We start from the raw sequence: 13,823 nt of genomic DNA, 5'->3' as shown, positions 1-13,823 counted from the left end.
TTTCTGTGCAGGAAACTATTATTTTTTAACAATTCGAGTTGGTGCAAAAATGAGTATCTCAAGAAATGTCATTTGGTATACGTAGTAGTATAATATGGCAATATTCCTAAAATCTTTAATACAAGAAATGTCCAGTCTGTTTATACATTGCACCATTTTGCACAACATCCTGGGTTAATTTACCCTTGAGGAGCTGTGATGATGTGTGCCACCTGCCATTATGAACATACAAACCCAGCCAGCGTGGTTTATTTGAGGGCAAAACAACCTGTTTCGTGGGATGTGACAACCCACTCACGCACCCCTGGTCTGGTGTCAGAATGTGCCACAGCTTGATGATAAATTAACCCATGCTGGGCTGTTATGTAATCAGGTCATTCAGTTATACCATTTGGGGGTGGGCGGGAGAAATACCTGTAGTTGAATAAAAATATAACGCACATATACGCCTATGTATATATTGTAGCATATAAACTTGGGCACAAAATTTATGCTATTCCGGTACGGTTTATGCAGAAGCCATAACTGAAATGAAGAGTTATGAAGAAGCAGTGTATGGCACTCAATTCTTTTTTTTCCTTTTCCTTTTTTGAAACCTGCTTGTGTCATTTATGTATCAGTACTTATTTTCAAGTGCCAGTTCACAGTTGCAAGAGAAAATGATTTGGTATTTAACTATATTTCCTAAGCTAAACCAATATGGCATAGAGTCTATATTTAGAAACTACTTTGAGCAGAGACTGGGATTAACAAGTGTTTCAAGGAAGAATCCACCGAATTTCCTACACTTTGACAGTGGAGGCTGTGCTCTAGGTAAAATTAGAGATACTTCACTTATCCCCAAAGTTTTATTTTGAAGAGTATGAAACATGTACCTGGCAGAAGCCCATCCCACAATTGGAATAAGACAACACAATAAGAGCACTCCTGAGGGTGGATTATTTACAGTGGCCCCCTTCAGAAGACACTTTAAACCACAGCTTTAACCATGGGGAATAAGGCTTTTTGCATTATGCACTGTGGTTTAAGGTGTCTTCTAAACGGGGCCAGTCAAAAAGGCAAACCAATCCAGTTCAGAGACTTGGTACACCTTTAGCTTCCCCAGCTGAGGCTCAATGGAAGGAGGCCAAGCCAGATCAATATCCTGCATTAGGAGTAGGAAGCTTTTTTCCCCATGGAGGGCTGCATTTCCTCAGAGGTAATTTGACAGGAGCCAGAGTACACACCCAAGAACATCACCATCCTAGACTGTTTTCAGTCATGTATTAGTGTGTAATCTTACTGACACTCCCCTCTTCTCACCCACCTAGGCCGAGTTTGTGAATGGCTGGGGTGTGGTTCGATGCACAAACCTGTCCTTTTCCTATCTAGATGCACACATGTACAACATTGATACTGCCCTGTTGATAGTATGGATCTTATAGTATGTCTGCTTTGAAAGCACAAATCTGGTTTTCAAAGGCATCTGTGACTAGGGCAGGGAGAGCAGAGCATTTTGAAAGTGCTCTTCTTGGCTCCCTCTCACTAGGAATGGCTTGGGATTGAAGGGGTTCAGCAATGCATCAGAGAGACCATTCTGTGGAAGGATGTCCTGGGCTCACAGAAGTCCTATTTTACTTCATAGAATCGTAGAATAGCAGAGTTGGAAGGGGCCTACAAGGCCATCGAGTCCAACCCCCTGCTCAATGCAGGAATCCACCCGAACGCATCCCTGACAGATGGTTGTCCTTGTATACTTCCGGTATACAAGGATATCCCAGCTCACCATTTGGAAATGGCAGGTGCAGTGAGAGTCTCACGTCATAGTGAGGACCACATCACTTACACCTACAGCATCTAAAATCAAACATGGACTAGTTAGAGACTTGTGACAGCTTAAAGGCAGACAAAATTATTTTTAGACTTATTTATTTTTATGGACCGTGAAGTCCATATCAGCTGCGTGAAGCATTATGCTGAGTTGGCAGGTGTAGAGAGAGAGAAATAAGCAATGAAGTCTTTTTTGCCAACGGCAAAAAAGGGAAAGAAAAGCAGACTGACTGTTGCAGTCAAGGAGTTAGTGTGCTTGCACTTTTTCAGAAGGTTTTTAGAACATTAGAGACTTTACTTACAGAACCTATATGGAAGAATAAAAGGAGGCTTTAAAATCTAGTCAGAACATATGCAATTAAAGTGGAAGTTTATTTTGCTTCATACAACTTCGTCACATGTATATCTGTGAACAAGCCAACAATCTTATCAGTACAGAGGAGGAGGTGGCACCACTCTGCATCTAGAGCCAATCTTGTCTTGAAATGCCGCATGTTGAAGGAGAGCACAATTCTTCTCTAGTTAAATAACTAAAGCTGTATTTTGCATGTTAGCACCAAACAATAGTACAGCTCCTTTCCGAAGGGTTGCCACTGCTAGCTGGTGCTGCTGGTGAAGAGAAGCATTCCAGGCCCTGGTGAGTGAGGCTCCAGCTGCATCCTGGGCAGTGTTCCAGTGAAACCATCATCAACTTAGCTATTTGCTCAGCTCAACCCACTTTGCAGCATCTTTGAAAAAAGGCAATTAAGCAAGTGCCTACCTGAAAAAATCAGTTTCCTTGGATGGCTTTTTGGAGTAGATCTCTAGAATGTGTGGTAGGTTTGAAAAATAGAATAATATTCTAAAAAGAAAGGGGGGTCTCTTTTCTGCCAATTGATTTGATTTCCCTAATATGTGAACCCCTTAGCTTCAGAGCTATTAAGTTGTAAGACCTGTGGTCCTCTAGATGCTGCTAGACTACAACTCAAATCATCTCTATTGGCCACGGTGGCTGGGGCTGAAGATGGGGTTGGGAATTGAAAACATCTGGAGGGCCACACATACCTTCCCCCCCAATACATGCACACCTGATTTAGGAAAAGAAGGTTGGCACACTACTCTGAGCCCTTGAAGCAGAGGAGGATCTAAATGTAACAATGATAGAGACAGCTCAAATACATGCTCTGACCTCCATATTGTAAGTTTGATTAAGGTTGAACTTCTTTTAGCCCAAGGACTGAATTCAGTTTCATAGCAGAGCTTGGGGTTCAGTGGCCTATTGTCTTTTAAAGTTCTTCCGGACAGTAAAAGTTACAATATATCTATCACTGAATATATTGGCCCCTGGGCTTGAGAGTCTCCAGCCCTGCTTAAAGGAGGCTGTAGGTACTCTTGTATGTAGTGAAGTGGCTGCAAGTCTGCTTTACTGTGCTAAGCAATTGTAAAGATGCCCTATTTGTAACACATGAGTACACATTAAATAGACTTCAGCAGGATCTACATTCCTATAGACTGGCCTTCTGGTGGAACAATGCTCACAAAGATCTTAAGTATACAACCATTTAGATTTTCAATTTTAACAATAGACAGCACAGAGGTTATTACTAGAGTAGGCAGTAATGTATATGAGTTAGCACAATCTAACTCAATGTTGTTATATTACTGTATGGGAGATAAGGTGCCATTTGTGAGTGTGAGTGATGGCAGATTACTTTTGGGGGGCAGAGAAGCAGCATGCTATTTGGAGCACTGCCCCTCCACCTCACCTCCCTGTGGCTGCCACAGCTTTTATTACTGTAGCAGCTCGTGCCAAATCAGACTAAAGGAAAACTTCAGCTGAGAGGTATAAAATCTCACCTAATATATACAAATGTGGCATGCATTGAAACCCAGCAATGATTAGCTCATGATCAAACTGGAAAAAGAGGGCTTGGAAAATCTCTGAGTCTTCTGTTAGGTTTACAACCATAAACAATATTAAACTTTATTAACCAAAGCTTTGTACATATCTTTATATAAACTTGCAATTTTACATCTAGGCAAAACAGCAACGTTTTATACAAATTGTTACAGATATTAAATGAGTGGCTTAAGTAAATTAAACCACACTGATTTACTTTAGTAAATTATCTACAAAAGTGATTTGTGACTTTTAAAAAATTCCCATGAACATATAAAAATAAATTATTCTTTACCTTTCAATTAAATCTACCATTTAGAAATATTACAAATCAAAATATCCACATTTTATGAATCCTCCACAATACAAAACAGTCACAAAACCTTATTTACAGAAATGAGGTAAGAACTGTGCAATGTTTAACCAAACGATATTGCAGAAACAATAGGTTCTTCCAATTAAGTACACAGTGAAGGTCTAAGTATACTTGAGTATTTTCCACTAATAATTCACACAAATTCAAATTAGTGGCTATTAACCCCCAACTTCAAACTATCATCTGCTATACTGCATAGTCATACCATGAAAATCAACTATTCAAAGTGAAAATATCCAAACACTTACTTTTCACCCGTTAATATTTCATTAGAAATGAGAGATCTCTCCCCCTCTCTTTTTTGGTAATTTATTAGTGGAAAGCAACCCAGGTAACAATTTGCCTGAGCTATCTACAGTGACAAACGCTTCTAATAAAGGCAGATCAATGGGGAAGGCTGCTGGTGCAAGGTTGAACACACTCGCCGCTTTCACACAGTCTTGTTTAGTGCATGCCCAGCTGGATAGAGCCATTCCAACCCAACAGAGGTAAGCGACAGGCACTTGGGTTAGGTCAAACACTAGCAGAACTTGAATTGCTTTCTCATCTGGTAAAATCTATAATCTTTGAACTGATCCGTTTTTCTCAGCCATCTTAAAAAATACAATTCAAGATCAACCACCACTTTCCAGTCCTTAAGAGTTCTTGTTCAAGCAAAACATCCAATAAAGTTAAGAAAAAGGCTAAGTAAAAAGTTTAAAACCTGGTCCCTTTCTGGAAAAAAACTGTTTTTTCTAAAACATTGGTGTTTAACAAGTAACAAGAATGTTAACTTGTCATTGGCAGATACTGAAATTTTGGTTTGCTTTCTTCAAACAAGCAACGGACAGACTGTCTGTTTATTAGCCCTGCAGTACGTTAAAAGGCTACTAGTTCAGCAGCAGAGTTCAAATCCATTGTCCAAACTGACAACTCTTGTATGCAAAATAAATCTGAAGAAAGCAGTTCAGTTTCAGTGCAACAAAAGCAACAAGGTCAAAGCCTTACTAATGTCTTCAGGTAGATTTACTTTTCCAATGTGCAGTTTGCTCCTTGTTGCATCTAGTCATACCTGCAGAGAGAGACTGCAACGTGCAGCCTGATGAAGTGCTATCACAGCAGGATATATGCCATTGTACGTTTCCCCCCAAACGTCAGTTCTTTTCTGGTGCAACTGGTCCACTTTTATCATTGAGTCTCTGGAGAAGAGAAGGAAACACACCATGCCAATTTGCAATTGTTAGAATTGCATCTTACACAAGAATAGGACTTATTACTCCTACCAGACCGATTTTGCTCATTTTTGTTTTAAACTGAAGTTTGAGCAGCGTAGAAGTGCAGAAAATTTTGAAACTTCGATAAAAGTTCAAAGCTCGGGCTTTAATAACCAAACCGTTTGTTTCTGCACCCTGGCCAGGAGCCTGAAGCAGGTGGGGAGCACCCACGTAGTTCCAGGCCGTGCAGGTGTGCAGGAAGGCGGGACCGAGGGAGGGCCTCGGGCTTTGCTCTCAGAGCAGCCATAGTGGCGTCGGGAAGGTAGTGGTGACGGCAGCAGTGAAGGAAAACATGCAGCCCTAGGAAAGGCCAAGTTTTAAAATGTGGTAGAAAAGGAAAGGAGGTGGGCTTGAGGCCTGAGGGGAAAAAGCAAACGCCATTCAGTGGCGACGGGTGTGAGGAATGGAGAGCCAGAAGTCCTCGATTGCATTGAAGTAACCTTCATACAGCTTCTGAAGGACTGTCATGTTTTGCCCTCAGACTAGTGCCCATGGCGACATGGGCTTTACACTAGTAGTACAATACAACACGTTCTAGCTTATCAGAGGATCTGTACTGTAAAAAGTGACACTAAAGCAATGGAAGAGCTTAGTTTTTGTTTCTACATACTTCCTAAGGTTGAGAAACAACAGGAAAACAAACTGATGATATTTGGGTTCCATGGTGCTTATTGCTCTCCCTCCCAGCTGTGTGTATCCTCTTAGTGCTGAAAGCAGTAGGTGTTCATTCCTTGCTGTTGACAGGGGATTCTAGATGAATTTGAACAGCCTTCACTACTTGGGCAATGGGACATGACAACCTCTTATTCTGCTCCTGGATCTGCTTTCTCAGTAGGACATACAACTGAAATCTGCTAAGGATTTTTGGGAATCTATGTGCACATTTCATTATGAATTTCAGAGAGGAAGCACTGCACTCATTTATTCTACTGTTTAAATGGAAAAGCAGCAAAATTGGGGCCAATTAAGCTCTGGAGCGCAACTGCAATTGGGAATTAAACCAAAAACTAAAAATGGCCTTTCCTAACTACCAGGAATGCATTTTTTCAATAAATTATCAGTTCTCACACTTCCTTCAATGAGCTTTGAGCAATGTGAAAATCATTTTAAAATATGGATTGGCCATTAAATGCTGATGGCTGAACAAGATTTTGTTTAAGTCTCTGAACATCTCCTGGTTAAAAGCAGTAACTCATTGCTAAGACAGGAACATACAGTAGCTGACATTTTAGCCTGCCTTGAAGCCACTCCCCTAATCTGATATTCCTGACCACCTATCCACATGTGTGGGGCTTATGATTGGGGGAGCACTCTGCACATGCTCACAGCCATCTTTATTATTTTGTCACTTGTTCTAGAGCTGAACCCTAAAATTGAAATAGTTTCAACTCCAGTTCAAAGGGTCAACTTAAACACAGCACATGCTTACCTTGAAGTTTTAACAGTAAGGTTTAGAATCCTGGGGAGTGTCAACATAAAGAAAAAAACAGCCCTCTTTGCCCTCTCTTGAGGGCTGATGTGGTTCTTTACAGCTTAATGCTAGAGGACACACCATGCTGGCTTAGTTTAACAGTGCATTGGTCGAGCATTTTAGCCTAAATGCTTGCCAGCATGGCAAAAAGCAGCGACTGAGACTTAGATGTTAGGCATTTTTGGTTGCCTCAGAGCAGGAACGACTGGCATGAGGCTGAAACCAGCACCATGAGTGCTGCTGTAGCAACACTTGCCCTTGCGTCAGCCAGGAAGGGTAGAGGAGCTGCCTCCAGGCCAAAAAGGAAAGGCAGGACCAGGGGGATTTAGGGTCACCTTAGGGACGCTGTCATTAGAGTGAGGCCTCGCTCAATAGCTGTACCAGGCAAGTAGAAGAACCAGAGCCACCAGGCTCTTCCTCTTATTCCAGGGATGGGATGCCGAAAGAGCTGTGACAGTAGGAGCCACGCATTACAGCCACACAGCGGCTGTAGCGGCATAAGAGTTTGTCTCTCTGCTTAAACCTTTCAAAATAGGAATTTTCCTAGCTCTCTTTAGATTTTCTAAGTTAACACTTAAATCAATATCCCTTGAATTCACTCCAATGTAAACAGCACTTGCATATACTTACAGTTACTTTTTGGGTCGCATTATCCCCATGAATTGTAAGGAAGGGATTAGTTGTAGCTGTATGAAGAGGAGACGCCTGAGAGCCTGCCAGTAAGTTATTGATTGGAATCTGCGTTGCTCCCGAAATCTGTAATTGCTGTACTTCAGGTTGGTGGTGTTGCTGCTGTTGCTGCTGCTGCTGCTGCACTAGCTGGTAGAGAAGAGCCTGATGCTGTTCCTGGAACACAAAAGTGGAGAAGCATTGAAGTCAATCATTTTACAGGTGAAAATATTTTACGGGTGAAAATCACTGGATAATGCAGGGGGAGAAGAGGGTGCCCCTATTAGTGTGGTCATGGGTAGGAAGAAGTATGGCGTTGTTACTTGGGACTTGGGCAGCCAACTCCAGAAAGTGGTGCTAGCAAATTATTGCTCTGTGCCTTGGCAGCTACGCTATGGGGTTCTACAGGGTTCTGTTCTATCCTCCCCCGGATCAGTGCCTGGCACTGCAATGGACTGGACGAGGGCCAATAAACTGAGGCTCAGTCCAGACAAGGGAGAGGTACTGTTAGGGGAGTTCCATCTGCCAGCCTCCGTGATGTTTCACGTGATCTGCAGGCGATTGCAGGTTTGTAGCTTAGGGGTGTGCTTGGATCCAGCATTGTCACTAGAGGGAGGCAGACCTAGTGGCACAGAGTACCTTTGATCAGCTTTGGCTGATATACCAGTCCATCCTTATCTGGACAGAGATAGTCTGGCTACAGGTATCCATAGTCTGTTAAACCTTTCATCCGGATTACTGCAATGCATTATACATGGGGCTGCCTTTGAAAATGGTCTGCAATCTTCAGATGGTCCAAAATAGAATGAGATTGTTAACGAAAACTGGCTAACTTGATCATATTATGTCAGTACTTGCCAGTTCATTTCCAGGTGATCCAAAGTGCTGGTATTAATTTTCAAAGCCCTAAACGGCTTGGGGCCAGGTTATCTGAAGGAATGCCTCTTCCCATATGTACTTGCCCAGACCCTAAGATAGTCTTCAGAGGTTCTTCTCTGGGAGCCCCTGCCAAAGGAAGTGAGATGAATGGCTACTAAGAAGAGGGCCTTTTCTGTTGTAGCACCCTGTTATGGGGTGACACACACACCCTCGAGAGGCTCACCTGGTGCCTATATTGTGGTATTTTCAGCATCAGCTGAAATATTGTGGTATTTTCAGCATTATACCCTCTCATTTTCCCAGGTGTCTTAGTTTTTCAGTTTCTGTTGTTTTTAAATCTATTACTTACTGTATTTTAAACCTTTGTATTGGATTTTAGTTTGGTTTTTATTTGTATTTTGCTTTTATATTACAGTTTTAAAGTTTTATATCCAGTTTTTATTTATTATGATTTTAATTTGTCGTGAACTGCCCAGAAACCTTCAGGGTTGCAAGACTGTTAAGCAAATTTTAGCTTTGGTGGGAGCGTGTGGGTGAGAGGAGGGGAGAGCAACTGGTCTGCAAGCCACCTAGTTCCTTGATCAGTAGCGGAGGGTGGGGAGAAAGCAAGCCTAAGCCTAGGCAGTAGCTTGTGGTACAGGGTGACTTCCCTGTTGCCCTAGGGAAGCGGAACAGCAGAAGGGTTACTCCTTTCCCCAGCTAGCCCTGTTAGGTGGGAGCTTCTCCCACCTCTCCTTGAAGCTCTTGTAAAGTTCTAGCTCCATCTCTTGAAGGTTGCTGGTGGAGAACAGCAAAAGCTGCCTGATTGTCACAAGAATAGAAATAGAGTCTACCAGCGGAGCAATGAGGAAAGAGTTGCATGTTGGGAGTCTGAGGGCGATGCAGCCTTCAAAGGTCTCCCTTCTCAGGTAGAACACCTGAGAGCCCTTGCAGGCATACATTGCATCAGCTGAAAGCACCTTCAAAGCTGTCCTTTCTCCGGTGAGGAGGCCTCTGAGAGCAGCATAGATTCCTCATCTGAGGAGGGACATTGGGAGGCTCTTTGAAGGTATGGATGGGGTCAGCTATCAATGCGCCCAATGAAGTGAAAAGAAGGGAGAAACGAATTCTCAGGATGCTGAACTTTTTATTTGTAGGTTGTAAAGCCCGACACGTTTCGGCCTGTACCTTTTCATGGCCTTCTTCAGGGGGTTGTAGGAAGACAATCTTTGCAGACGTCTTCCTACAAACCCCTGAAGAAGGCCTTGAAAAGGTACAGGCCGAAACGCGTTGGGCTTTACAAACTACAAATAAAAAGTTCAGCATCCTGAGAATTCGTTTCTCCCTTCTTTTCATGTCAGCTGTCAATGGACTTATCCACGCCTTTAAAGCTCTTCTTTCGCAGTCAAGGAGGTTGCTCGGAGTGAGAACAGCCTTCCTGCCCGAGGGGCAGTTGAGCCAGAAGGGAAGACATGCACCTCTCCCATCCCCACGCGTCCTGTTTCTTTTTTCATTCTGGGCGTATGTACACCTTTTTCTAGATCCCCATCCCCTTAACCTCTGCAAACAGCGAACAGCCACATATCAGCATGTTTTCCTGAACATGAATTGGAAGTAGAGGTAATGATAAAAAGGCAAGGCTTACTGTTGTGAATTGTTGAGTATTCAATAACTGCTGAAACTGCTGGTGCTGTTGATGCAGCAGAAGTTGTCTCTGGTGTTGGTCAGGAAGAAATCCAAGTCCAGAGGCACTGCAAAGTAATGAGAACCCTTAACTAGAAATATTTATTGAGTGAAATTGGCTCCTGGATTCTTTCTAAGCCATTTATTTTCATAAAAAGTAAACAACTTTAAACTAAGCTATGTACAGACTTGCACGTGCCAAGCTGCATTGATTATGCATTTCTAAGCAGTGAAATCAATTCTTTTTAAACTTTTCTGTATCATGACATTGGAAAAAAAATTGTCATTTTAGATTACACGCACAGTCCTGAGTATAAGTGCAGCTAAACAAGGTAAGTACTTAATCCCACTGAATTCTGGTGGCAAATTACCAGTTGCTCTTTTCTGCATACTTGTAGATACATGTAGCTATTCAAAGAACTGATAAGAGAGACAAAGACCGGGGTGGGGTGGGGGGATATCTAGCGCTTACTTGCAAGTTTGAAACATAAATGCACTCTTCTTGCATTATTATTTTTTTATAAAAGCTGTATCAATATAAAATATTTTCAGATGAAACATCACCAATCAGTTACTTTCCTGCACTTCTGGGGTTTGACATTCTTACTCTTTTGTCATTTCTATGTTATTTATTTAAATGAACTTTTTTTTTGGCCCATCTTGGAACTATTCCCATTATCACATTCTAGTCTTCATCATTCATACCTCTCTGTGGTCTCACACTTCCCGCCAAATAGGGCTCTCTCCCCACTCTGCAGTGTCTTGGGGAAAATAAACACCCTCCCAAAACAATCTAGCATTTCTAGTATTTCTACCAAAAAGCTGGCAAGGCCCATATTGAGAGTGGGCAGGGAGCAGGGTGTACCAGGCAACTGCATGAGGCCAAGCAGCAGAGCCTGCTAGATCGGATGCCACATCTGCTATAGGAGGAATATGCTGGTGCCAGAAACTAAATCTGGTATTTTCTACAGGCAAATGATAAATTTTTACCACCAGGCAAGTAAGTCACTTGTAGCAAAATATAAATTCCTCTGAGGCAGTCTCCTTTCTATACTTGAAGGGTTACCAGCCAGCAGAGATTTGGAGTGGAACAGAGCTTTCAGCCTAGGAATTCCAGCCATCGGTGGACAGAACCCCAAAAAGGCCCACTGTGTGACTAGCTTGCATTGCCCTTTGCAGATAAAAACCACTCAAATTCATATTGACTGAGATGACCTAATGCTGACAGAGTCAGAGATGGAAGTGGCCAGAACACTGTCTGTTCTCTGGATCGAAGACACTCTCTGGGCCTCTGAAGTAGTTACTGCCTCACTGAGGGAAGAGGCTGTTCCCACTGCTCTTAAAAGAGCAGTTGTGAGACCTCTGTTGAAGAAATCAGATTTTTTTTGACAATTACTGTCCAGTGTCTAATCTCCCATTAAGCAGAGGGTGGTGACATCACAACTCCTTGCCGTTTTGGCAGATCTGGTTAGTTTGGATCCACTCCAATCTAGCTTTCGGCCTGGATATGGGACAGAGACCACCTTGACCACCTTGAGTTGGCGGCGGGGGCAGGGGGAGTGTGACCTTGCTAGTTCTTCAGAACCTCTCAACAGCCGTTGATTCCATGGTATCCTTCTGGGTCATCTGTTCAGACTGAGTCAGGGAGGCATGGTGTTATAGTGGCTCCAGTCCCTTTTGACAGTGTAAACTCAATCAGTGGTGCCGGGTACGCCACCCTTTGCTTCCCCCCCTCCACTGATCTCTCTTTCCTTTTTTTATTTGTCTTTGATTCAACATTGCCAGAACACTCTCTGTGCTCTTCCCAAATGTTCAGACTCCTTCCTGTCATCTTCTTGTCCTTGCTCCACATTTCTGGAATACTTCAGTGTTTGGAAATCCTTGTGGTTTTCCATTCTTCTGCACTCTTCATTACTCTCCGGAGTGGCATCAGAGCTCCTTGTTATGTTCCAGAGCTGCTGCAGTGTCACAGTCCCCCACTTGGTCATAACTAAATTTTCACTTTCACTTGCATACTTACTTGGAAGTAGACTCCATTGAATTCAATGGGTCTTTTTTCTGAGTAGACATGCACAGGCTGAGTGGTGGGTGACTTTTGTATTGGGGAGATGCAAATCTGAGTTTTACATTTGGCTTGGATTTGGGGATACTATTCCTGTGACCTACACAGACTTAGAATCAACGAGTTGGAAGGTACCTTGGAGATCTTCTAGCCTGCTCAATGCAGGCCCTGCAGTATAGAGCAGGGCTACAGCATCCCTGGCAGATATCCGTCCAGCCTCCAGCAAACTCACCACCTCCTGAAGCAGTCTGTTCAACTGTTAGAAAGTGTATCCTAATGTTTAGATGACGTCTGCTTTCTCACAATTTCCACCTATTGCTTCTAGCCCTGCCCTCTGGAACAAAAGAGAACAACTCTGCTCCATCTTCTGCATGACAGCCCTTTAGATATTTTAAGAGCATTATTATGTCTACCCTTAACCTTCTGTTCTCCAGCCTAAACATATCCAGCTCTTCCAATCATTCCTCATAGGACTTGGGTTTCCAGACCCCTCACTATCTTGGTCACTCTCCTCTGGACACGCTTCTGTTTGTGAATAACTTTCGTAAAATGTGGTGCCAGAACTTATATTCCAAACATGGCCTGAGTAATGTAGAATAGAGAACTATTACTTTCTGTGACATGGACTCCATGCTTTTGTTAACACAGCTGAAGATTGCATTAGCTTTTTTAGCAGCTGCATCGAATTGCTGGCTCATATCAGCTTGTGATCCATTAAGACATCTAGGTCCTTTAAATGTACTGTTGCCAGGACAGCTGGTGCAAAATGTGGCTGCCAGAACACCTACGGCACCTAGGGATGTCACTCTCATAATATATCCGTTGTACTGGCTGCCTATTTGCTTCTAAATCCAATTTGAGAATGGCCCTATGTCCTCAGGAGGAGTTGCTGGACCTGGATTTCTCACTCCAGCACCTGGTGACAAAATGGGTGCTTGCTGCTGAAGAATAGGATGTCAAGTCCAACTGGTAATTCTCCACCACCGACTGCAGGAACACACCGTCTTGCTGCTGAGGAGCTCCTGACTCAATGGGTCCTGATGGAAATACAGGTGCCTGTTGCAACGTGAGTGGGAGTAGGTCAAGGATCAGAAGATAGCATGGTGAGTGGTTGTGCAGTCGTTTGTTATTGTGGGAACCACTGCAGGCATTGTACCCACAGGTTGCATTGATAGCATTTTGGGAAGCAATACTAGAACAGGAAGGCAATGGTTGAGGAGCCAACAATGGGGCCTGGTCTAGTGGAGGCCTCTAAACAGTAGCCAATGGTGGATGTTGGTCCTGATTTGGTGAGCCAGTATCTGGATATTGGCAATGGGATAGACAGAAGGCCTGTCATAACCACATTGAGGTCCTTCCAAACAATATCTATGCCAAGACAGCATCTCCCAATACGACTGTGTCTGCCTATACCAACCTAAAAATGGCGATTGTGAATTACAGCACTGTTGTTCATGCCATCCAGAGTTTCGACCTCTTCTTTGCCCTGAGGAAAAATATTCCGGAAAGACAGAAACAGGAGATCCCCACCTGGATGGAGAAGGGCATTTGTACCATGAAGATGACCTACTTCTCCATGAACCAGGCCTCTGGTGAGGTATGGCACTTGTGACACATCTCCATTCTCATCCTCTGATGTAGAAACTACAACAAGGGGATCCTCTATGGATTCATCCCTCAGCATTGGTACTGATGTCAGCAGTAGCCGCGGTATCAGGGAATCCAGTAAGAGTGTCAGGATTTGCCTTGGCCCGGAAGGCCTT

At 43.2% G+C, this 13,823-nt stretch overlaps 1 protein-coding gene across 4 annotated transcripts in view; it reads right to left on the bottom strand.

Annotated features, from left to right (window-relative positions):
- Positions 1–2,162: 2,162 nt before the first annotated feature.
- MLLT10 (MLLT10 histone lysine methyltransferase DOT1L cofactor) overlaps positions 2,163–13,823 on the bottom strand; it is a 133,150-nt gene continuing 121,489 nt past the window's right edge. For all 4 annotated transcript variants that reach the window (XM_063127683.1, XM_063127677.1, XM_063127689.1 and 1 more), the window contains 3 exons: positions 9,961–10,066; positions 7,419–7,634; positions 2,163–5,242 (listed from right to left, as the gene is read on the bottom strand). In XM_063127683.1, coding sequence (XP_062983753.1) covers positions 5,198–5,242; positions 7,419–7,634; positions 9,961–10,066 — 367 coding nt within the window. In that variant the 3' untranslated portion in view covers positions 2,163–5,197. The remainder of the gene's footprint in view (positions 5,243–7,418; positions 7,635–9,960; positions 10,067–13,823) is intronic.

Source organism: Elgaria multicarinata, chromosome 1 (genome assembly GCF_023053635.1).
Source record: "Elgaria multicarinata webbii isolate HBS135686 ecotype San Diego chromosome 1, rElgMul1.1.pri, whole genome shotgun sequence".
Lineage (NCBI taxonomy): Eukaryota > Metazoa > Chordata > Lepidosauria > Squamata > Anguidae > Elgaria > Elgaria multicarinata.
Note: the sequence above shows the minus strand (reverse complement) of the source record. Positions and strands in the feature narration are given on the sequence as shown.